Source organism: Tetrao urogallus (genome assembly GCF_951394365.1).
Source record: "Tetrao urogallus genome assembly, chromosome: 19".
NCBI classification, from domain to species: Eukaryota; Metazoa; Chordata; class Aves; order Galliformes; family Phasianidae; genus Tetrao; species Tetrao urogallus.
In genome coordinates this window covers 329,503-354,312 of record NC_136832.1, presented here as the reverse complement: position 1 = coordinate 354,312, position 24,810 = coordinate 329,503, and the positions used below count along the sequence as shown (strand labels likewise).

Here is a 24,810-nt window from a genome sequence, read left to right as displayed (position 1 = left end):
AATTGGCTCAAAAGCCTACAGGGGTTGGGAATGCAGGTAACAGTTTGCAGGCTCAGGGACTAACAAAGACCATTTAATCTTGCAACCCCAGAGAGCTCCCAGCAGAACCAATAGGGTTGTTCTCTGCGCACAGTGAAGGTTTTGCAGATCAGAACCTCAGTGTATATGTGAGCCACTTTCTGGCACGTTTCCCCTCAATTTTGAGGGGAGTAAGAGGTTAAATTAAACTAACAACCTCACTACTGGACCTCCCAGCTTGTATCCCATCCATCAGAGCTTCAAGAATGACAGAAACAACACAGATATTCCACAGTGATGGCTCTACACAATAATAATTTGTACTTTTATCACCTATTTTGTCATGAAGATACTGAAGGTACTTCATTTTCACCGAAGTTGAGCAAGATTCAACACCACTGATGCTAACAGTGTCTTCTGCTCAATACAGAAAGCACTTGGCAAGCTCTGTGCCCACTGCAGCAGGACCATAAAGGAAGTATTTCCATGAAGTTCTGGGAAAAATGAGCCCACATGCCTAGCCTTACCACAAGCTTACAACTTACAGGTAGGTGTTCAGAGTCTTCACTTGACAACAGTATTTTCTTCCAAGCTTTCTTGCAATTTAGAAGGGAGGGTGCAGTAGAAGCAGAGTTAGGGGCCTTTTGGAACATCTGGTCTACCTCCTCGAGCATTGGCTGGGGGAGACGCTCACAGTTTTCAGTGCTGGAAGTTAATCTAAGATTAAAGCAAATATAAGTATATAACTAGCAAATATAACACTGAGGACCTGGTAATTAAAAGCTATGGAGTGTGCTGCCACAGCAACTCCACGGGTGCACTAGATCTATTTTCTAGCTAAGCAAACAAGAATTCACTGATCGTAACTTTTTTTTTTTTATATGCAGATTACATTCCAGGTACTGATATACAAACCCCATCTATAAAGACATAACTAAAGCCAGCTGAGGTCCTCGGGTAGAAGGAAGTTATCAATGAGAAAGGTGTTATGCGTATAAGTGAAAAAAAAAAAATCACATTGGAATCTGAGCGCTTGCATCTCAGTGGCTCACATCTGCAGACACCATTCTGGCAAGCACTGCAGCAGGGAGATCAAGAAGAAACAGAAGAGAGCATTTGTGCAAATTAATTTGGGAGGAAAAATAAAGAGGCTATAGGAAACATACAGTGTAAAATAGACAATACAAAATTGTAGATGAATCAGATCATAGATTGTACTCGGGTACAGCCATCCTAGGCCACGACAGGCTGACAGTCTGGCACTACTCCCTGGCCTTTACTTGGGAGCAGAGGAGCTTTGTCTGACCCTGGCTCTGGGCCAGCATCATCTCTGCTTCTACTCCAGCCTACCCCCACCACTGCACAATAACACAACTCTGCCTTGCTTTGTTCTTAAGTTAGGCATATAGGAAACAGCCTTGCCTTCTGGCAAAACAGAAATCAACCTCTGATGGCTTTGTTAGCAACAGCAAGCCGACAGCTGGTCCAGAAGCAGGCATTAGCACTGTGTATTACAGTTACAAATGTACCAGTTACAATTGGTCATTATTTCATTAAAAAGTAATGCAACACCTGCTACAGCACTTCACCCCTGAGAGCCACTGAATGACCCTGCAAAAGAATTGTTAACAAAAGAATACATTGAAGTGAGCTAGAAACAAGACTTGAGAGACGTGTGGTTTGTATGAACAGTGATAGGCTTTTATTAATACAATTACTGTAAGTGGAAAAGTAATCAGCGCTGTCACGCACACAAGCCTTCCTCCAGGTCTGACCTTTGAATATTCAAAATGCTGTGCACACCTTATTGTGTTCAATACAAGCTATAACTTTACCTATAAACATGCCTCACAACTGCCCATACTCCATCCCCAGTGCTGCTCCTGATGCTGGGAAACATGTGCTGTAGGAAAACCTGCACTGTCAGTTACTGCTCCCAGATTCAGGTATCTTCCCAGCACAATACCAGATTAACCTTCTACCTTCCTGCATTCTGAGTTTACTTAGTTACATCATTGGGTCTAGGCATGATAGTTGTGGGGCTGGGGTCTGTAGAGCAGCGTGGCCTTACTCGGCATTGCCCAATACCTGCACCGTGGGTTCCCTGCTACTCCTGGCACAGCAAAACCCACAGGATGAAGTAGTGGGCGCCTCTGCGCCACATCAATACCCACACAGCACTGCAGGGAGAGGCAAGAACCCAAGAACAGAAACAACACAGCCACCTTCCCCACAGACCCCTCTGCCTTAGGGCTCCTCCAACCTGCCCCAGCTGCTCCCTGGCCCTCACACCCTTCAGCCCTGCCCTTCTCCTCAAGCTTCCACAACCCCCCTGAGGTCCATCCTCACTGCCAGCCCCCACAGGTCCCTTCCAACTCCCACAGCTCAGCTCCATCCAACAGCCCCCATCCCCTCCATAGGGCTGCCAGCTTACAGGCCTCCCAGCAGCCTCTCCCCCCCCACCACAGGACCCTCCCCACAGCTCTTCTCTCCCCATAGCCCTCCCCTCAAAGGTGATACAGGTCACTTTCTTTAGTAATAGGGATTAGTAACCAATATATTAGTTTAGCAAAAGAAATGTGTAAGCTGTAGTCCTAAAACTTTCAGCCTTGGTGAGTGAATAGCCTTGTTTTCCTCAATAATTTTGCACTGGAAACTTAATAGAATGCTTCATCAAAACACATAAGGACATTTTCCTCAGGTTCCACATACGTTGTTATTAAGAAGTGGCTCACTGTGGCCTAACAAGCAGTGGGAATCGCCCAAACTGGGAAGCAGTGAATGGCAGTAGGTCAAAAGCCTCAGTGATGAAGCTGGTGGTGAAAAATGGGGAAGCAGAAGACGGGCACTCGACCACCCTGATTCCACTGAGCATCCAAAGGGACACTGCAAGTATTCATGAGGGAAGAATGAATACTTGTGCTGATGAATATGCGTGTCTTGCTCGAGTTGCCTGGTACGTATGGTGAGGAATAAAAGAATGCTGCTTTCTAACACCACACTGGAGTTAGCTTTTTTTCTAGATGTCGGATGACACAGACTCATTTCCCCCTTCCCCCCAGCCCCTCTGCTCAGAGTTCTCCCCCCCCTCCTCCGCCCTCATCCCCCACCCGTTTCCCGCCCACCGCCTCCCCGTCTCCAGGCAACGGCAGCCGCGGAGCAGGGCGGGAAACAGCAGCGCGGTGCATTGTGGGGCGGGGCTGGGCGGCGCGGTTGTTTCTTGGGGCGCCGCCTGTGTTTTGCGGGAAGCTCGGGATGGCGGAGAGACCGGAGGATCTCAACCTGCCCAACGCCGTCATCACCCGCATCATCAAAGAGGCGGTGGGTGCCGGGCCGAGGGGCTGGGCGCGCGGGCAGAGGCCTCGTTCTGCATCAGAGATCCTCAGCGCGGGGTTCTGCTGCCCGAAACGCCTCACGTGAGAGCTGTTCCGAGCTCTGTGAACGCCACAGAACTGACGGCTGCATGAGGCAGCTCCGAGCCTCGGAGAGCAGCAGCTAACTTCCTTTCTAACTTGCTTTCTAGCTGCCTGATGGGGTGAATATATCCAAAGAAGCTCGGAGTGCAATATCTCGAGCAGCAAGTGTGTTTGTGCTCTATGCAACATCATGGTAAGGATTCGTTGTGTCAGATAAACCACCAACTGATGTTTATAACGCATCCCTCTGCTGGCTGGCCTGGAAATTTGTTCCTGGGTATGTGTAACAATTAGATCAGTACAGTGGGAAAAGTGTTACAACAAAGGCATGGTGACAAAAGGACTGGCATGACAGAGGTGCTGTAAAGGAAGGGAAGAAGATTGCTCACCCGTGTCAGAAGATTCTAGGTCTGATTTCAGGTTTGCAGGGGAAGCTTCACCAAGGAACGATCTCTAGGAAGAGATCTTTCCCTATTGGCAGTCAGCCCTTAAATGGGGTCTAAGAGAAGTACAGCCAGATTCCACCCCTTCCACCCCTTCATTGCCTTCACCTGTGCTCCAGGGCTGACTGGGTCCTTTCCCCAGGTCTCAATCAGTGGTTCAGCCTGTGACTCAACAGTTACCATACAGTATGTTTTGGTATCGTCTGTTTGATTAAACAAAACAATCACATTGTACCCCAGTCCAGCAGACTGCAATGGTTGGGTTTGGACTGCCTTTACAGGTTGGCAAAGGCAAGAACCCTTGGCTGGTTTTGAAAGCTCACCATGCAATGGCTGGGAGCATGGCAGAGTGTTTGCCCAGAATATGCTTTGCAGAAGTCACTTCTTTGGTACTGGCTTTATGGAATTACTGCCTTGTAGCCAGTATTCAGGCCTTCTCCTTCCCCGCGGTTATTTGTAGAAAAGACCCAGGCAATTGGAAAACTCATGATGTGAGAAAACAACACAAACAGCCAGTGAGGACAAGCGGGCATCTTAAATTATTTTAGTAAATCATTAACAAACACTGAACATTTAGGATATTACTCTGTTTTTAATTTGTCACAGAATCATTTGAGTTGGAAGGAAAATTTAAAGGTCATGGAGTCCAACTGCGATGCACAGGGACACCCACAGCTCCAGCAGTGCTCAGAGCTCCATCCCCTGACACTGTCTGTCTGCAGGGATGGGGCATCGCCACCACTTTGTGCAACCTGTGCAGTGCCTCACTGCCCTTACTGCAAAAAATGTCTTCCTTATATCCAGTCCAAATCTTTTCTCTTTTAGCTGGAAACCATTTCCACTTGTGCTGTCACAGCAGACAAAGCTAAGGAGTCTGTCCCCTCCCTTCTCTCAGTCCTGTAGATACTGACAGGCTGCTCTCAGCTCTCCTCCATGCTGCACAACCCAGCTCTCAGCCTGTCCTCGCAGGGAGGTGTTACATCCCTTGGTGCATTGTTGTGGCCCTCCTCTGGACATGTTTAGAACTGTAATAAGTGAATACATTGATGGCAGTTATCAATTAGCTCTCTTCTCCTTGTTTCTGACTAGTGCAAATAACTTTGCCATGAAGGGGAAGAGGAAAACGCTGAATGCTGGTGATGTTCTCTCTGCCATGGAGGAAATGGAGTTTCAGCGATTTATAGCCCCTTTGAAAGAGTCCCTGGAAGGTATTGTCCTCAGATCCTATTGAGGGAACTTCAGTAGCACCAATTTTTTTTGAACGTCAGACAAGCAACATTTACTTGCCTGTCTTGTTTCTTGTTCTCTTTGTCCATTATCTTACACTGCAGTTTGCATGGAGATTAATAATGTGTACCTTAACAGGGCTGGGATAACATTTCACAGCTGGTGAGAACTGAGAAAGTCTTATCTGATATCAATCCCATATTATGTTTATCTAAGGAAAGTCATAGGTGTTGCCTGCAAATATGAAATCCTGTGTCCTTTTCAGCTTTTTTCTGCTGAAACTTAATCTGATTTCTCATGGATGGGGCTGGTCAGCACAGCTCTCATAATAGGGAGAGTTGCTGCTATGAGTTCAGCAAGTGGACACTGGGCCCCAACTGCTGTTATGTTCACATGGTGGAAACACTGGCTTGCAGTTTTTCACTGTTCTTTTTAGTTTACAGACGTGAACAGAAGGGAAAGAAAGAAGCGAGGAAAGATAAAGACAAGAAGGCAGACTCAGAGGAACAAGATAAGAGCCGAGAAGATGATAATGATGATGATGATGAAAGGATGGAGGAAGAAGAGCAAAATGAGGAGGAGGAGGTAGACAACTGAGCTTGCCAATGGGACATAACAGGGTTGGGTTTTTGTTACTAGGGCTATAAATGTTGTAAAGAAATCTTGCTGTGTCCCCTCTGGTTTCCAGTAGAGCTCCTTACTGTTCTTCTGGAATCTCTCTTTGGCTTTAGCATGTACATAAAGGACTTGGCTAAAGCGTTTCTCATGGGTGCCTCACCTCCTCCCTGTGTGCAGGGGACTTGGCAGCTTCCCCAGGTGCTGAACAGACAGTAAAGGGTCTGGTATTTTTATGCTGGATTAACTCTGAAGCAAAGGGAAAGAAGAGAAATGTCAGTTGCCTCAATACAGAAAAGACCTGGAGAACATGAAAAAACTTTCGAATAAGCTCATTAAACCAACCGAAGATCTGAATCCTGGTTCCTTAACCCTTTGGGGTTTACAGTCTACGTGATGATGTTAAGAGCCTTAGAAGCTGACTGTTTAGGCTTTTTATCCAAGTGATGTTTTTTCCTTCATTTTCTTGCATTCTGGCTGTGCCTTCTCTTTCCTGCTCTTTCAGTGATACTGCCAGCTTCACCAGCTGCATGCAGCACACCTGTACAAGGGCCAGTGGTTCCCTGAACTGAATTCCTCCCCTAAATGAACCAGAATAAAAAAAAAAAAAAAAAAAAAAAAAGACTTCATAGCACTTGCAAAGTAAACTAATTACCACAAGTGCTTGTTTTGTGTCTTTAAAGCCCTCAGAGACAAAGAGGGATTTGTATGAAAAATCTGAAGAAAGGCTAACTGGAAAATTGTGTCTGAGGAACAAGAAAAAATTGTGTCAAGTGTGCTGCAGCTCAGCAGTGGGCAGCAGTGGCTCTGATGGTCTCAGATCCTTCCTCTGCAGAGCTGCAGTTTCTGCAGACAGGTTGGTGATTGCTGCAAGTGTTAGAATAGTGGTGGCTTTTGGGTTGGGTGGTTTTCTGAATTACTTTTTAAGTCACGCAAGATGTGTGGCCTTCCTTGTGATACTGTGGGCTCCGGGGATGCAGGGAGGACAGCACAGTCCTGTGTAGGAAGGCCAGCTTCAAACCTGTGCTGTTAAAATTGCCTCTGTGAGAAAGATGGGGTTAAACCAGCTGAAAAATTACCTGTTAGAATAAGCTTATTTTTTGGACACAGTGCTTTATTATTTGACTGACCTTTTTCAAGACTAATAAACCTAACATTTAGACTTAACTGGAGTCTGGTACAGGAAACATGAGGGTAACCTATAAACAAATCCATCAGTTTGGCTGATGTGCAGTATAAATAAACAGGAGCACTTGGGAGGAGCAGGGCATCCCTTTATGTTCTGGAAAGGTGATGCAGAGCTGCCCTGCCTCTGCCATTTCTATCGCACAGTGACTGCTTCACAGATGCTCAGCCCCCAAAAAAGCTGAAGCAAATGTTCTGCTGTCTGCCTTCTGTCTGTAGGCAGTGGCAGATGAAAGGACTGCTTTGGTGTTGTCTTCCCAAGATCTCAAGAACAAAAATAGTTGTCCTTCTAGGTTTGGGGGTTTTATTCTGTTTGTTTTCTTGTTTTTTCTTTTTAGTTTTCTAGTATGTATTTGGGATGCGTGTTCCGCCAGGGACCATACTAGATTCTTTGCACAACTTGAATCTTTGATTTCCGTTGTTAATAAATGAGCTTAGTTAATAAGCGAACTCAGTGGCTTAAGTGCACGTCTGAGCAGCCGCAGAAGCAGCCGCGGCCCTGCGTGCGGGGCGGACTCAGGGCTCCGATCTGCCCGCCCTCCGGCCGTGTGGTGGGGAGGCCGTCCCGCCATTGGGAGCGCGCCAAAGCCAGCCCTTTCCCGCGCTCCGCCGCGCGAGACTTCACGCCTCCCCTGCAAGGAGCCGAGGGGCGTCGCTATGCAAATCAGCGGGCGGGACTATGTAAATTTCACTGGGCTCTCGCGGCGGGAAGCGGCGGCAGGTGAGCGCAGGGTCGCGGGGGTTTCGGCGCGGTTCGCTCGGCGCTGCGGGCCGTTGCTGTGAGCTGGGGCGGTGCCGCGTGCACGGAGCGGCGGCCCGCAGTGCCCGGGGCCGGCACGCAGCGCTCCGGGGCCGGGAGGCGCTCGCACGGCCCGGCCCGTGGCGACGGGAGTGGCGGCTACGGGGGCTCGGTCACCCACTGGCTCGGCGCTCCCGCCGCCTCCCGCAGCGCCGCCGGGCGGGGAAGGAGCTCGGGCGGGTATTGGGGCGTGCGGGGCCCCGGGATTCCTCAAGGGCAGAGAGGGCTCGGGGAGAGATCGTAACAAACGGAGGCAGGCACCGACCCGCAGGTAGCCGGTTGTGCCCTTGGGCCAGGACTGTGCAGAGTGGGGACGGGCAGCTCCAGGACAGAGCCCTGGCGGTTCTGTAACAGCGGGGAGCTGTGTGGTTGGGGTCAGGCTGGGGCTGAGGAAAGGCTCTGCCCCAGAAGGCAGTGGGCACAGCCCCGGGCTGCCGGAGCTCGGGACGTGCTGGGACACTGCTCTCAGCCGTGGCCTTGGGGTTTGGGTGGTGCCGTGTGGAGCCGGGGTTGGATTCGGTGATCCCTAGGGATTCCTGCCAACTGCTGTGCTCTTCGTCCATTGGCCGTCGTGGCAAAGCCAGCCACAGACACCAACCACGTGGTGGCAGAACCTGGTGCTGAGGCACAGATCTCTGCCTGGCTCTGCCCCTGAGGACTCCAGCAGTGCCCGGCTTTAAGGCCAAAGGGAGGAAAACTCGGGGAGAAGTCACAGAGCAGTGAGTGCTGCAGACTGTGCTGTCACTCCCGTGGTGTCACTGCATGTGCTCCTACAGCGTCTCAGAGCACACCGTTTCCAGATCCTATCTGAAAGATAAAATCCTTCTGAACTGACATTAGTGTAGCTCCATTGTGTCTCCTAGGAGCTCAGCTTTCCGCTCCAGCTGTTGGCAGTGCTCCCCAGCCCCTTCTTGCTGCCCTTTGAGCAGTGTCAGCACTCAGCTCAGCTGATGGCAGCTCCCCTTGTGGGGGGCCCAGAGGCGGGGGTCCCCCTGCATTGCTGTTATCTCCTCTGGACAAGCCCTCCCCACTTCTCCAATGCGGGCTGTGCCTGATACCTGCCCCTGACAGCACAGTGGGAGCTGCTGCCACTGCTCACACCCGTCCCCCTCCATGGGATCAGCGCTCGGAGCATTTTTTGGATTCTCAAAGTGTGCTGTGCTCACTGAGCCTTTTGTTCTGCTGCCTGGAGCTGTGGCTGGGCACTGCCGGCCTCCCAAGGGCTCTGCTGTGTGGAATGGCAGTGACCCTGTGCTGGGTGTTCTTTCCTGCAGTGCCAGGACACTGCCTGCGTGCTGCAGCTGTTCCATACCATGTGTGAGCACCATCATGGTGCTTTTATAGTCCTTTTATGTATGTAATTGTGTAAGTAAGCAAGAGGTCGCTCCATCCCCAAGCCAGAAATGCAAACAGCTTGGTTCAATCAATCTTGGTGCAGATGGACAACTTGGCTCCAGGTTGGGATGTTTGAAGGGTCTTTGAGCTTCTCCCAGTGTAAAACACAGGAACACCTTCAATTAAAGTTTCCCAGAGGAAAGGAGCCATTCCTGCTCAGCTCTACTCTGGTGTAGGATGCCATTCCTGGGCTGCAGTCCTGGAAAGCAGAGTGAGGTCGGCGTGTCCTCAGCTGAGCGCTGGTGGAGGAGCACTGAGGTTTAGTGTTGGGGAGATCAGCCAGGTGCTGACGCCCCATGTGTGCTGTGGGCTTGGGTAAGCCAAGGGTCTGTTGTTGTGAAATGTACATTTAAATTAACCAGTCACAAGATTATTAGTGAGGTGTAGAAGAAGAAAATACTGTTACAGGCAAATCCTGTGGCTGGGCAGGGCGGTACACAGCCTGCAGGCTGATGTTAGCAGAGGAGGAATGGCATTTACTGAGTTATGGGGCGGAAGCTCCTGCCTCATCCCTGCAGCCTGGGAAGCAAATGCCCTGGGGAATTCGCTGCAACTCGCAGATGTCCAAGCAGAGCAGCATGCAGGGCCATCACATTCTTTTTTTCCCCATCTCACAGTCACCAGTTGAGCAGCAGCTGTGATTCCCAGTGAGCAGGGCTCATTTCCTGTGTTGAAGCCCATTAGTCTCAGGCTCGTATCTGCCAGGGCAAGAAGGTTTTGATCTAGACATAAAGCAATAAAAGTGCTTCAGTGGCACCCAGCCTTTGACCTCTTGCTTTTTTGGTTTTTTTTGCTGTTTCAGGGTCTCTTCTCACAACATCCCCGTGCATTCCCAAGATGCAGGCAGAGTCACTCCTTCACAGTGGCTACTTCCACCCTGTGCTGCGTTCGTGGCAGTGCACAGCCACCACCTTCAATGCCTCCAACCTTATCTACCCCATCTTTGTCACGTGAGTGAGCCCTGGTGATCTGGGCTGGGGACAGACCAAACTCGGGTTGGCTGGGCATAGCACTACAGGCATGGGCACTCCCTGAGCAGTCAGAGGGGTTGAGACTCCCCAAAAAATCCCCTGTGGACAAGTGTGGGGCAGGGGTTGAGTTCTGTGGGCACAGCCCATCTGCAATCTTCCTTCTCACACCGAGTGCTCACATCTCTGTCCCATCTGCCCTCTGCAGTGACAGCCCTGATGCAGTGGAGCCGATTGCCAGCCTCCCTGGACAGGCCAGGTAAGGGCCAGAGGCCGCCAGGAGCTGCCTTGCAGCTGGAGATGATCACAGGACACGGGCAACACTCCTGTATTGTACATATTTCCTGTCCTGAGGATCCTCCCAGCATCAAGTAGGGCGGGAACATCCCCCTGCTGAAAGTAGGGAAGGAGAGCAAAATGGGAATGCTGGGTGGTGGCAAGGTCCCATTGGGCACACAGAGAAGCTGGAAGAGAACAGGGAAGCCAACAGCAGCTGGATGTGGACTCTTGTCCTGCATTCAGCCTTGCAGGATGTGCAGGCAGCTCCTGCTGTGTTTGTAAGGTTTGGACAGAGGCCAGAGTGGGATGTTCCCAGGGCAGGGTATGTTGGGCAGGTTTTCCACAGCAGCCATTGCTGTTGGGCAGTGGGAGGTGGGTCAGCATGGGAGGGGCTCCTGGTAGCTTAGTCAGATCAGGACCTGGTTTCTCCCAGCACACAATCTGCTGGCCCTGGGCACTCAGCCATGGTTGTGCAAGCAGAGTGCACACAGGAGAGCCTGCACTCTGTGCCATGCTAGGCACTATGCCCAGCACCCTGCACGCTGTGCTGAGCCCAAGCCTGGCTTGCTCAGGGCTGCAACAGGAAAGCTGAGATAAGGGATCCAAGGGCAGGGCACACTCATCCTTTCAGAGCAGAGACGGCACAAGGCTCCCTGCCTGGTAGATAACTGTGCTGTAGCCCCAGATAAGGACCTGGATTGTTCCTTCCAGCAGCGCCTCCCCTGTATCTCCCACTGCTGCTTGGTGTGCGCCAGCATCCAACTTAATGATTAACTCAGGTCCATCCCTGAGTGGCCCAGCAGGCAGGGCCTGGCCAGCAGCTGGGTGCACTGATCAGGTCAGAGGGCTGTGTGCTGGCACTGGGTGTACTCACGGTGTATTTGCTGGATCACAAAGATGCACAGAGCAGAATGGGCTGCTGGTACCCAAGTGGTTGCTGTATGCAGCTGAGCATCCCTGCCCCTGTACGTGAGCAGCCCCCTCTGCCTTGTGGCAGTGATGCGGGGTCTCCAGATCAGCCTTCAGCATGGCTCCTGTCTAGGGCAGGTCTGGGTGCCTGGCAGCATCACTTCACTTTGGTTTTCTCAGGTATGGAGTCAACAAGCTGGAGGGGATGCTGCAGCCCCTTGTTGAGGATGGTCTGAAGTGTGTCCTCATCTTCGGGGTGCCCAGCAAGGTCCCCAAGGTCAGTGTGCATGAGCAGGTGGTGGCAGGGGCCGCAGAGTGGGGGAGCACTGTGGGGGTGGAGGGTCTCCCAATAAAACACAGGCAGTTTGGGGTTGTGGCAGCCCATTCCACAGAGCAGGATGGGAAACTGCAGTAATACCCAGGATGCTCCCAGTAGCTCTGGGTGCCTCTGCTATGTTTCTCTGTATGAGTGGGAGATGAGATGCTCTACATTTCAGAGAGCAGCACTGAAGCTTGAGAAGAGCACATCCTGTGCTGCTCCTCCTGACCCAGTCTTGCACTGGGAGCTGTTGCAGGGAGGCCCCAAGATCTGTGCTCATTTCGGTCTCGCTGCTCTGTCACCCTTTTCCACAACTGGTGATCACACCACTCTGCAGTATGAGGTCTATAGTTCAAGAACATGCCTGCGGCCACGGAGGAACTGATGGGAGGCCCTTAGCTCTATGTGCCCAGTCCCTTCTCTTCTTGCAGGATGAGAGAGGCTCTGCTGCAGATGCAGAAGACACACCTGCCATCCAGGCCATCAGGAAGATCTGCTCCACATTCCCACAGCTGCTCATTGCCTGTGATGTCTGCTTGTGTCCTTACACCTCCCATGGGCACTGTGGTGAGCACACAGCATGGGGGCCTGGGGTGCTGTTCAGGCACCTTCCTCTTACCAAGACTCCCAACTCCTTCCCCACTGTTGTTCTGAACATCTCTATAGCTTGTTACAGAACTCCAAGGATTGAGGCCATCACCTCACTGTCCTGCCCCTTGCCTGACTCATTTTTTCTTGCAGGCATCCTGCGGGAAGATGGCACCATCCAGAATGAGGCCAGTTGCCAGCGGCTAGCAGAAGTGGCACTGGCTTATGCCCAAGCAGGTGAGCAGTGCCTAGCAGCAGCAACCACACATGGTTCTTGTCACCTTGCCCCCTCTCACTTATAGTCAGCCCAAAAGCAAACCGTGCCTGGCTCCAGTGGGAGGGCTCCCACTGAGCTGGGGAAGCATCCACCTGCCAATCCTGGAGGAGCTGCAGGGACTCCAGACACCTCCTTCAGTCCTACGAGGGAGTTGCCCAGGGTCACCTCCTCCTGCAGGCAGATAGAGCCTTGGGTTTGTTATTTCTGGCCTTCCCCTGCAGGCTGCCACATCATTGCCCCTTCGGATATGATGGATGGACGCATTGCAGCCATAAAGAAGGCTCTGATCTCCAACGACATGGGCAACAAGGTGAGCGTGAAACTTGTGTGCCATGGGAGCAACCCCAACGGGGTGGCTGCACCTGGAGCAGCCTGGGCACAGAGTGGAAGAGGCAGACCTCCACATTGTTCAGGATATGCTGCAGGAATTTTCCTGCCCTAGTGCATGGAGAAGGGGGAAGTTCTTGGCCAGTCACGTGGGGCCAGTGAGGCACCAGGCCTCTGGTAGAGAACAGAAGAATGGGACAGAATATAAACCAACTGTAGGAGGGAATTCCTACCACCCTCGAGCTGGGATGCCGCAAAGAGCTCCAGCCCTCACAGCACCATTCTCCTCTGCAGGTGTCAGTGATGAGCTACAGTGCCAAGTTTGCTTCATGCTTCTATGGACCCTTCAGGTGAGGTTCTACAGAGATAGGAACAGCCCATATTTGCAGGAGCAGCAAGGAGGGAGTGCACCAGAGTGCATTTTGGGATGAGCCTTGGCTCAGCAGGTAGAGCTCATCCCAAGAAAGGCCTGGACCCCAATAGAGCTCCTGAAAAACTCAGAAACAAAAGGAAAATATTTAAATCAGCTTTACCCCAACCCTATGGGCATGGGGAGGGCTGTGGGTGCGGAGGGTTGCTGGGGCTGCTCCCCATCCTGAGTCAGATGGGGAGGAAGGGGGAACAGCTCTGTCCGCTGGCCCAACCTGGTCTCACACTGAAGGCACTGATCCCTGTGCCCTGCTTGTTTCCAGGGATGCTGCACAATCCAAACCTGCCTTTGGAGATCGGCGCTGCTACCAGCTGCCCCCAGGTGCCCGCGGTCTGGCACTGCGAGCTGTGGTGAGTCCAGCCAGGCCCTGTGGCTCTGTGGGGACCAAAAAACTCATCCAGCCAAGATGGCCAAGGGTCCTTTCCCTGCACAAGTCAGAGCCTCGATGACCATCAGCTCACTGCAGAGCCTGAAGAATATGTATAAGGAGCTGGGCAGTCCATTCCCCACTGTGGCTTGGAGTATGGGGACAAGAGATGAGGTTCCAGGCCCAGTTGTGGGCTCCTGTGGACATCGGGGGCCCCTTCTGTGTCCCGGACTCCTGGGAAAGTAATCAGTGGGTCAGAAATTCTGAGGAAACATCCATCAGTTGTGAGCTGCAGGGATCGTATGCATTCTCCCTGCAGGACCGGGACGTGCGTGAGGGCGCAGACATGCTGATGGTGAAGCCTGGGATGCCCTACCTGGACCTTGTGCGGGATGTGAAGGAGCGGGTAAGGCCCGGCTGAGGACACCAGGTGTCCCCAAGGGAGAAGTGGGATAGGGACAGTGATGGCCCATTTCCAAAACCGGTGGGGAGAGGAGACACTGCACAGTGGAAGAGCTCCAGTCCCTAGGGTGGACAGATGATGCCCGGCTGTCCCGCTGACCCCTGCCGTTGCCTGCAGCACCCCACGCACCCTCTGGCCGTGTACCACGTCTCGGGAGAGTTCGCCATGCTGTGGCATGGGACGCAGGCGGGCGCCTTCAGCCTGAAGGCCGCGGTCATGGAGGCCATGGCCGCCTTCCGGCGTGCAGGTGAGAAGCGGGAAGGCACGGGGCCAGGCTGCCTCTAGCCCCGATCCCCGCCTCCCATCCGCTGTCCTCCCGCAGGGGCCGACACCATCATCACGTACTTTGCGCCGCAGCTGCTGCGCTGGCTGAGGGAGGAGGCGGCGGTGGGGCGGGCCTGAGCCGGTGGGCAGGCCGGAAGTGCCGGGGACGCAACCGGAAGCGCTGGGGCGGGGCCGGAAATGTTATGAGCGAAACCGGAAGCTGTAGGGGCGGAGCGGGGCTCCTCGGCCCGGCCCCGCAGTCCCGGTCTGGGGCACGGCCTGGGCAGCGGCGCGGCTGGGGCTGAGCGGGGCCGTTCCGCTCCGTCCCCAAATCCCCCCGCCTCAGCGCAGGCCCCAAATCGGGGCTGATATGGCCGTGCGGTGCGTCGTGCCGTCGCCCCCGTGTGTGCTGTAGGTTCCCTTTAATCCTAACTTTGAAGCGATGCTCAGGCTGCGCCTTTTGACGTGGGACGTGAAGGACACCCTCCTGCGGCTCCGGCAGCCCGTGGGGCTGAGTTATGCGGCCGAGGCTCAGGCCCATGGCGTCCAGGTGCAGCCGGAGGCGCTCAGCCAATCCTTCCATGCGGCCTACAGGGCCCAGAGCCGCCGCTTCCCCAACTACGGCCGGGCCGAGGGGCTGAGCTCCAGGCAGTGGTGGGTGGATGTCGTCAAGGAAACCTTTCGGCTCACGGGTGTGCACGAAGACGCGGTGCTCTCACTGATGGCGGAAAACCTTTACCGGGACTACTGCAGTGCACGCAATTGGGAGTTGCTGCCGGAAGCCGGGGAGACCCTGAGCTGGTGCCGCCAGCACGGCTTCCTCATGGGTGTGGTCTCCAACTTTGATAACCGGCTGGAAAGCATCCTGGTGCAGTGCAACCTGCGGCACCACTTCCACTTTGTGCTCACCTCTGAGGCTGTGGGTGTTGCTAAGCCAAACCCGAAGATCTTCAAGACAGCCCTATGCCTTGGTAGGGCACTGCCTGAGCAGGCGGCCCACATTGGGGATGACTACAGCAGGGATTACAGGGCGGCACGGGAGGTGGGCATGCACAGCTTCCTGCTCCACACCCCTGGGCAGAGCACACAGCCAGAGGTGCCGCCGGGACACATCCTGCCCACACTGAGCCGTCTCTTGGCTGTCATTGAGAAGGGGTAGCAACAAGAGCTGCCCTTTGGAAGAACCAGTGCTGCTGCTGAGTGGCAGTCCGCTCCTGGACCATGACTTCTTGCTGCTGTTTGGGGTAAGGAAAATAGATGAGCGCTTCTGAGCATGGGGAGAGGCCCTGCCCACATTGCAGGAGCAACATTCAGGCAATAAAGTGTACCTGGCACACACAGCATTTGTGCTGTTTTCTTTCCAAGTGCTTCGTGTGGGGTGGGGCCTTCTGCTGCTGGAAGTGGGGAATATATCAGGGTGCAGCACAGAAAGCATTTCACTTACACTCATCCACATATGTTGTGCAAGTTAATTCCATCAGGAGGGATGGCAGACTGATAGTTACCTCTTCTTAGTCACTGATTCCTGCAGAGCAGTCACTGCGCTGTATCTGCACACCTGGTGGACCTCAGGTTTGCCACCTCAACAAGAAGCTCCCTCTGCCCTGGAGCTGTAGATGGCAGCAATCACAGCCCTCCTGTTATGGGCAAAGTGGTCTGGAGATGCAGAATTTTGCTTAGTGTAATTTACTGCCAGCAAACTTAATTACTGTTTTGGATATTGAGAAATAGAATCACAGAATGGCCAGGGTTGGAAGGGACCTCAAGGATCATGAAGCTCTAACCCCCTGCCACACGCAGGGCCACCAACCTCCACATTTCAGAGCAGCCCAGGCTGCCCAGGGCCCCATCCAACTGGCCTTGAACAGCTGCAGGGATGGACAGGGCATCACAGCCTCTCTGGGCAGCTGTTCCAGCACCACTCTCTGTAAAGAACTTAAATGAGAACTTAAATAAATAAAGATAACAATTTTTAAACACCAAGGAAATGCATTTCTTTCCTTCACCCAAGCTCAGTGTCAGTCCAACACCTCTTTTACTATCAATCAGCTGCTTGTTTTCACGGTAATATGCTCAACCTTGCCAAGCCCCAGGAACAAACAGCTCCGTTCAGGTCAATGCTAATGGCTCCTCTCTTGCTGCTTCTCTGCTCTGGGAGATGCTGATGGTCCATGAGGGTGCCCTGCCCAGTGTGGGTTCTCACATGGGTGAGAACCCCAATTCATGGTGTCCCTCCTCCCACTAGGGCTCCTCTTTCCAAGTGTTCCTACAGCCTTCCCTGCCTTCTGCCACTTCTCTTTCATTTCTCCAAACAGCTCTTAACCTTTAGGCAAGATTGAAATAATTTTCATTCCTGCAGCATGGAGTGTTTTGTTGCCCGTGTTCCTCTCCATTGGAGCTGGAAAGGAACCCTTGTCTTGAAGAGGATTTAAATGATTCACTCACAGAGGACTGGCAGAGCCAGGTGTTAAACACTGATCCCATATCCCAGCTTTCACAATTTTGCTCTTGCACTCCCAGCTCTGCTGAGCAAACTGTGGTGTTGTTGCCAAGGTCCTCCCATGCTGAACTGGGCTCAGTGAAAGCTCTGCTTCCTGCTGCAGCACTTCCCAGTCCCCCTCCCAGCCCTGAAGACTCCAACAGCATGGGAGCTGGGGAGAGCTCACAAGAGTCTTCAGAAGGCACTGTGCTCCTGTGGGAGGTGCTTGGGGTCTGATTTGACCTTTTCCAAAGGTCCTGGCTCTGGAGGGCAAACATCACGTGCTCAGCAGCCTGAAGGAGATGAAAGCCATTGTAAAACAAGAGAACAGATGTAGTGGCTGAAGGCAAGTCTTTTCTGATCACTGTACATGCTGGTAGCCCGCGAAGGCACTGTGGTGTATACAATCACTGTCCATACAGCCCTATGTTTGCAGCCCACCTCTCTCACCGGCTGAGCGAGATGCTCTGGTGTGCCACCGCAAAGACGGGGTAGAGTGGTGCTGCAAAGGCCTCCCGGTGCGAGAAGAGGATGGTGCAGGAGTCGGGGTCGTAGAAAAGCACCTCCCCTCCCGCAAAGTCAACCAGCACACCGATCTCAGCCGGGGCCCTGAGCAGCTCCACAGGCTGGGGCTGACCGGCATGCAAGAACCTGAACTCCTTGTCGTAGCGTGAGAAGACCCAGGAGGCAGCATTGAAGCCCAGGCGGGCCTCATTGCCGGGCCCCTTCCGTGGCAGCGAGCCATAGCACACCCCCAGCTTGTAGGCACAGCTCTTCTCCACGCTGACCTTCCATGCGTGGAGCCCCGTGTGAAAAGCCACAGCAGCCAAAGCATTGGGCCAGTGGTCAAAGCGCTCGGGGCCATCCAAGTCCAGCTTTGCTTTCTTGGGGCTGAAGGTCAGGGTTTTCTTGTCTTCCGACAGGCTTAGGTGGGGGCTGACGGTTTTCTCGTCTATGCTGATTTCCTGAGAGCCTGGGAGAGAAGCACACAGTGAGCACATGGAGGGCCTTCACCGCCCCAAGAACCCACAGCGATGGGTCCAAATGCTCCCCACGGTGATAAGGGCAGCAATTGTGTTGCCACTTCCCAGAGTGGTGTGAGAAGGGATGGAAGGAGACAGCTCAGAGCCACGGGCCAAATCCAGCCAGGAATCTGCACTCACTGCACCAGAACACACCTACAGCAACGGCCTGGGGTTTCTGTCCCATACAGACAGGCTGCCAAATAGTGTGAAGGAGAGCAGTGATCCGAGCAGGGACTGGGTGTAATTCCTATCCATGGCAGGGAGAAACCCAAACCCAAACCCTGTTCCTGCAGACTCCCTGCTCCTCCCCAAGGTGAGCCAGGAGCCTACCAGGAAGGCACTTGCTTGGGGAAACCAGCAAAGCTGGTACTGCTGGGACAAGGAGGGATGGGAAGAGGAAGTCCCTTCCCTGCTACAAAGCACGCTCAGCCCAAAGTTCATCAGCTCAGAACAGTCCACCAGTCCTGAGTGGTTTGGAACAGCCTCAGGAGGTGGCACCGGGGATTGCATGAACCACCGCTCATCTCTTTTGCTGTGATGCAAGGACAGGTCCTTCATTCACAGCACAGAGGCAGCACCCAGCCCTGTGGCCCCCGCACGCTCTCCCTGTGCCACCCTTCCTCCACACACACCTCAGCAGCCCACAGCAGGGTGTGAGCGCTGAGTAACTGCACAAATATTTCCCCAGCCCTGTAAATCTCTAAGCGAAGGGGAAAGGCTGCTGCCCACGTGACTCACCTCTGCCTGCTCCCAGGAGATGCAGTTTCCCTGTCCAGTGCTTTTCCTTGCCCTGCTTTCCCCACCCTCTCTCATTCATTTTCTGCCTTCAGCTGATGCAGAAATGGGGCTGGAGCAGGTGAGCCTTTTGCTGTGCCACCCCACACCTCGGGGCTAGGCTGTAAGAGGAGCTCAGCCACACAAAGCCCATTCCTGCTCCATCAGCCCCTGCCCAGCATTCAGCACCTGGCAGGATGAGGCCCCAGATAACCAAACCACTGGGCTGCCACTCCAGAGACACGATGGAATGGGCTGAGATAAGCTAATAAGTCTGCTCAGTAGGTCTGTGTTAATCACAACACACTTTACTGCATGGAAAAAGCCAGTTCCTATTTTCCAGTCTCACTACTGAAACCCTCGCAGCCCAATGCAGGCATCAGGTTAGTGCAGGCCCCTTGGGCTCAATGCTCAGCCCCCTCCCCAGGAGGACCAGAGCCCTCCCAGAATGCTGCCAAGGGCTTTATGGGACTTTGTGTCTTAATGCAAGCTGGGGCTGCTGCAGCTAATATTACATTTGTAAAGCTATGTCCTGGGTGGACTATGGATTAGTGAGACAAGCAGGCACCCTATGACAGTGGTGTGTGAAATCCAACCACACACACACACACACACACACACACACACACAGAAAGCATCAGAGTGAAATTTCCATGTAACGTGTGCAGCTACAAACCCAGCACTGTGATTTGGTGCCTCAAGGTCCTCACAGCTGGCAAGGATGGGACTGGGAAAGGAATCCATAGGAAAACCACATCACAGCAAAGGGAACTAGAGGCTGACTTGGGAAAAAATCTGAGAACCTGCCCAGCTTTGCCAATAGCAACTGCAGGATTTTGCTGAATTAATCTCAGAGGCGGAGCAGCACCAGAGTTTGCAGCAGAAGACACAAACATTGGCACTATCTGCCACACAGCTGACACTCAACCTTAGAGTGATACCAGTCAGAAGCACACGCACTTGCAAGGGATCTGGGGAGCACTCATCACCACCAAGAGCGAGGTGAGCAGAAGTCAGGAGTTATCATGTGAGCATTGGGAAGATTACCCCAGGGAGGGGAGATGGGCACCTTTTCAAATTGTGAAGGATGTCACCACCTTTGAGGAACAAGAAATACATTTGAAACGCTCTAACAACATCCCAGGAGAGCAAACATTTCACAGTCAGCCATCCAAGCTGATCGTTGCCAGATGAAAACCACTCCTGCTCATAGCTGCCACACCATCACTGCTGCCCCGGCACACCAGGACATGGCTCCCCAGGCTCACAGCCACCCACAGCTGCTCAGAGCCATTGATCAGAGCCACTGCCTGAATTCCCAGCCCTGAAGCTGTTGCTGCCCACCCAGTGAGCCCCAGGGAGCACGTGGAGGTGAGGCAGCACAGGGGGACAGGAGGTGCCAGGTCCTCCAGGGGGCAGGACACAGCCTCAGGGCGGTCACACTGCACCCAGGGCTTTATTGGGGTGCAAAATGAGCTTGCAGAAATCCAAATCTGAGTAGGACACTGACCTGCCATACAGCAGAGAACGGCAGAGGCCCACAGCCGGTGCAGCAGCGGACTCTGAACACGCTGCTGATTAAAGTTTAACTTGGCAGACTCCTGTGGCTCTAAGATTCCCTCTGCCAACTCTGTCCTAGCAAAGAGACACAGCAGTTACTTTGAAATCAGGTGATTAATTGACAGTTGCTGAGAGGTGGAGGTCTGGGGGAAGGAGCACAGAAACATGAGCTGGAGGAGTCACCAGAGTGGCACTCACTGCAAGGACACTGCTCTCCTCCAAAGCAATACTTTTGGTTGGTTTTCATCACAGCCTCTTCTGAAAGGACTTCAGCTTTAAAACACAACCCTGCAGCCTGAGTCAACAGCTTCCTCATGCAGCACATGCAGGTTACATGCAGCCGAGACCAGCCATCAAGATACAAGGGGAAAACAATGGGCGGGCTGCAGGGAGAGCATGGGGTTTCCCTGTGAGGTTTTCTGTGGACCAAGCCTAATTGCTAGAGCTGGGACTGCAGATCCCACATAATGAGGTTAAGGACCTGCTGCGTTCCTGCAGTCTTCAGCACACATCAGCTCATCTGGTGCTGGCAGCACGATATGCTGCACATCGTGCAGCGGGTTTATTGTTCTCTGCAGGAAAGCTGCAGGCAGGAACAGCAGGCCAGCTCCTCAGGTGGGCAATGTGACCCTGCCTCCAGGGCAGTGCTGTTTTCTGAGGGGCTGGAGGAAGTCTCCTGCCAGCAACCTGTAGGTGCCTGCAGAGGGGCACTGCACAGCCTGGCCTCCAGCCCTTCCAAAGCAAAGACCAGAGGACACATGAGAATCTCTGTTCTCTGTCCTTGTCTTGGGAACAAGGGAGGGAAGAGCAGAGCTGTGGCATGCTGCCCACTGGGGGAAGGCAGGAGGTGCTGGGCAGGCTCAGAGAAGGGGTGAAGAAATGCAGGAGCAGGCAGGTACTGACCTCTCGAAGATCTCTTGTTCCGCGTTCTGGGGACAAAGAGGGAAAAAGTCAACACAGCTGAAATTCCCACAGAGAAAATCCCAAACTCAGGCTGGGGCACAGCAAACCAGGGACCCAGGGAGCACCAGTCTCCTTCCTGACCCACAGAAAACACCCCCAACCACAGCCACGGCCTCAGCAAGCATCCAACATCCGTTTACTTTGGCTGCAGCACTTCTCACTCCTTGCCTCAGAAAATGAATGGGAATGGCCGAGGATGCTGCATGTTCCCTGTACCTACAGCTCAGCTCTGCCAAACTGGCAGGTGGCAGCGGCTCTGGGGCACAGCACGGGGCCCTCCAGACAACCTGCAAACTGTGGGGAGCAGGAGACAGCAAACACAGCTGGCTCACCTGCTGCAAGGGAAACACGAGGGAGACCTACAGCAGGGAATCACAAAGCAGCAGATCGGACCCCTGTCCTTTGGTACACACCAGGCTGGATGCGCCTGGAGCCTCTTACTGCTGCATCCTGCCTTGCCCCAGGTGAGAAAACCCCAGCCCTGTCTGTCTGTCAGGTTCTGTCCTGTGTCCCTCCCTCCTCCCCACCTCTGGGGCACTGCAGGAGCACCCTGTGCTAGCAGCCAACAACCCTAAAAGCCTTCAGTAAAGGTGCTGCAAGGGTTACAGACCCTAAGGCAAAAGACAGACAATGCTGTGAGCAATTCCACTCCTCCCTACAACTGCTGACACTGGGCCCTTCTCTGGTGACATCAGTTAGCAAATCAGTAGCAGAAATTCAGAGCCCAGCTCAGAGCTGCAGGGTTCACTATGTGCTTCTCAGTTTGCCATGAGATGACACATATCAGTTTGTAATAAATACCAACACCAAGCACCCAGGGTGGAGAATTTATGAATGCTATTCCCCTTCCTTTACTTGGCAAAAGGAGAAATAAAAGGGCCTTATGGCCTCTCTATCAGGTTAGATATGATGAGCAGCAGCTAAGAGCAAGCAGGAGGTGCAGTGCCTTCCTGCCTGCATCTAAAGCAAGAGAAGCCAAATAGTAAAATGCAGTTTAGCAGCTGGAAAAGCAGCTGAGCAAAGGGAAGCAGACACTGCTTTGTATGGCTAATACCTCAGACAGAGGTATATGCTGCACAACAGGATGGACCTCCAAGAAGAGCTGCAGGTGCTCCCAAGGAACATATTTTTATTAATAGGGCAGCAGAAAGCTGACAGCCCAGTCCGACCTGCACCAAGTGGGCAGCATCACACCCACCTAGAAACCCGGGGGGATTGCTGGGATTGCCTGAAGCCCAATTCCAGCCGCCTGCTGTCACTGCACAAACTAATCAACGCCATAATTAAGTCTGAGCATCCGCAATGAAAAACCAAGGCTGTTTCTGGGCAGCTGGGCCATGCCTTGGTTTGGGGAGGGGCACTCACCACCAAGCCCTGGTCGTCCAGGTTGGTGATCGTGTCCACCAGGTACGTGCGGAGGGCAGACAGCTTCTGCAGTGCCTCCGTCCAGTGCGCTTGCTGTGTCAGGATGCTCTGCTGCGCCCGCTCCTCCTCGGCATGCACCTCCTCCAGCAGCCGCTGCTCCTCGTTCTCACACACCTTCCCCACGAAGATCAGTCTCTGGATGACCAACTCTCGTGCGCTGTTAGCAGCGCTCTGCAAGGAAAGGAGAGAGGAGAAACAGCTGCAACCCAAATGAACACCCACAGCCCCCGAGGGCTCAGCTGTTAACTGAGCCCGAGACACATGGTGATGCACACAGAGGTGAATGGGTTAACCGACCCCAAACCTGCTGGCCGCCTCCTGGCCCAACCAGCACACAAACTAATTGCACACTGACCACTAACCACTGCAGCATGGAAGCAACAACCACCTGCTCTGCCTGGGTCCCAAATGCCAGCCCTCCTCTGAACTGCCAGGAATCAACATCAGCAAAAAGCAGTGCTGACCACGATAGCTGCCTTCATCTTCAGGGTCAGCAAAGCACAAAGCAGAGCAGGGAAGATGAGGTGCCAGCCCTAGCTGGAGTGACCACATTGCAGCCTTTCAGTACCTAAAGGGAGCCTACAAACAGAAGGGGATTCAACTCTTGGAAAGGGTAGATAACAGCAGGACAAGAGGAAATGGTTTTAAGTTCAAGGAGGGAAGATTGAGGTTGGATGTCAGGGGGAAGTTCTTTACCCAGAGAGTGGTGAGGTGCTGGAACAGGCTGCCCAGAGAGGCTGTGGATGCCCCGTCCATCCCTGAAGGTGTTCAAGGCCAGGTTGGATGGGGCCCTGGGCAGCCTGGGCTGCTATGAAATGTGGAGGTTGGTGGCCCTGCATGTGGCAGGGGGTTGGAGATTCACGATCCTTGAGATCCCTTCCAACCCTGGCCATTCTGAGATTCTAGCGTGATGTTGTACGGCTGCCCACCAACACCTGCGTGCCAAGGAGCCCCGGGACCGGCTTTGCTCCAGGACAGGGCAAGGACTTACCAGCACACCCTGGCTCCTGGCGGGCAGCACCTCATCCACGTGCTTGGCGATAGCAGCGCTCTGCAGCTGCAGCCGCTCGCATCGGTCCACGAGTTTGTTCTGGAACGCGGAGAGCGGAGCAGCGCTCAGGCCCGGCACCGGCGGGGCTGGTAGATCCGGGACATCCCTGCCGCAACCCCTCCGCCCCCCCTCACGCACACAGCCCCATTCACTCCCACCGGGCCCCCCGCAGCCACCCGCAGAAATCTCAAGCCGGAGGGAGGAAGGCAGACCTCCCCACCCCTGACCAGGCGCAGGCGCAGGCCCGGCCCGCAGCACCCCGCTCGCCTCCCTCCCGCGGCGAGGACCCCCGGCGTTCCCCCGCCCGCTCACCCGCAGCTCAGCCGCCCTCTCGGGCAGCGCCCGCGGCTCCGCGCCCCGTCGGGCCATGCTGCGTGCGCGGCGGCACCTGCCGCAGGTGCGGGGGGCGGCGGTACGACGGGGCCGGGCCGGGAGGGATCAGCACCGCCCGCCCCGTCCCGCCCCGTCCCGCCCCGCCCGTCTCCATGGAACCGCAGGGAGCGGGGATACGGAGCGGGGACGCGGAGCGGTGAGTGCGAGGCGGTGCTTCTCGGGGGACGTCAGGTCGTGTGGCTGCGGTAGAGCTGCGGGAAGCTTTGCGCCTGCCGGCATCCTTCTGACGTACGCGAGCTCCGCCGGCGCCGTGGCGATGGGGGAAGGAGTGTGCGGGAATCGGTGCCCGCACGCCGGGGTGCCGCCGTCCCTCGTTCTGTCGTGCGGGTATCGCTGCGGTGCCACTACAGCACCACGGGCAACGGAAGGGCCGGCTTTAAAAAATGATAATCTGGTTTTAAAAGAATGATTCTGGTTTCAGTGGAGCGGTGCGTTGGGAGGACGGGAGATTCCCGGTGGGCAGGGGGTCCCCGAGTGCGGCTCCGTGCTGTGGAAGGGGCTTCGGGTCGTGGCAAACCCATAGGGAAGCTACGAGCAGTACAGCCCCGTCCACGGAGCCGATCGTTCCTTCGGGACCCAGAGGGATCCGCTCTTTGCAGAGGGCAGAAGGACGCGGCTGCTGCCCGGCGCAGCGCTGCTCTCCCTGCAGCCATCGGGGCAGGAAGGATGGATGGCTATACTTGTGGGAGAAACCAAGGGCCGGAATTTAAGTCAGAGTTTAAGCCTTAGCACCTCATGCCGTTTTATTTTGCAGGAGAAATAACTTCCTGCATTCTCTCGCTGTCACGGAAAAACCACCTTTGTTCCCAATGTCCCAAAGTGCTTTGATGTTCATTCTGATGGAAGGAAAT

General features: G+C 54.1%; 4 protein-coding genes across 4 annotated transcripts; 3 read left to right on the top strand and 1 right to left on the bottom strand.

The window, feature by feature from the left end:
* Nucleotides 1-3,273: 3,273 nt before the first annotated feature.
* Nucleotides 3,274-5,701, top strand: POLE3 (DNA polymerase epsilon 3, accessory subunit; the record flags this gene model as incomplete). The annotated part of the gene is made up of 4 exons (XM_079544874.1): nt 3,274-3,339; nt 3,542-3,627; nt 4,967-5,085; nt 5,541-5,701. 4 exons carry the CDS (start codon nt 3,274-3,276, stop codon nt 5,699-5,701), a joined length of 432 nt encoding a protein of 143 aa, XP_079401000.1.
* Nucleotides 5,702-9,935: 4,234 nt separating this feature from the next.
* On the top strand, nt 9,936-14,427 carry ALAD (aminolevulinate dehydratase; the record flags this gene model as incomplete). The annotated part of the gene is made up of 11 exons (XM_079544851.1): nt 9,936-10,048; nt 10,275-10,325; nt 11,435-11,531; nt 12,005-12,140; nt 12,315-12,398; nt 12,660-12,748; nt 13,060-13,115; nt 13,458-13,545; nt 13,882-13,968; nt 14,143-14,272; nt 14,348-14,427. The coding sequence occupies 11 exons, from the start codon at nt 9,936-9,938 to the stop codon at nt 14,425-14,427; spliced, it is 1,011 nt and encodes a 336-aa protein (XP_079400977.1).
* A 304-nt stretch (nt 14,428-14,731) lies between these two features.
* On the top strand, nt 14,732-15,547 carry HDHD3 (haloacid dehalogenase like hydrolase domain containing 3; the record flags this gene model as incomplete). The annotated part of the gene is made up of 1 exon (XM_079544817.1): nt 14,732-15,547. One exon carries the CDS (start codon nt 14,732-14,734, stop codon nt 15,446-15,448), a length of 717 nt encoding a protein of 238 aa, XP_079400943.1. The 3' UTR covers nt 15,449-15,547.
* A 1,667-nt stretch (nt 15,548-17,214) lies between these two features.
* Nucleotides 17,215-23,935, bottom strand: BSPRY (B-box and SPRY domain containing; the record flags this gene model as incomplete). The annotated part of the gene is made up of 6 exons (XM_079544837.1): nt 17,215-17,741; nt 20,078-20,202; nt 21,031-21,056; nt 22,456-22,686; nt 23,507-23,605; nt 23,879-23,935. 6 exons carry the CDS (start codon nt 23,933-23,935, stop codon nt 17,215-17,217), a joined length of 1,065 nt encoding a protein of 354 aa, XP_079400963.1.
* Nucleotides 23,936-24,810: the final 875 nt, after the last annotated feature.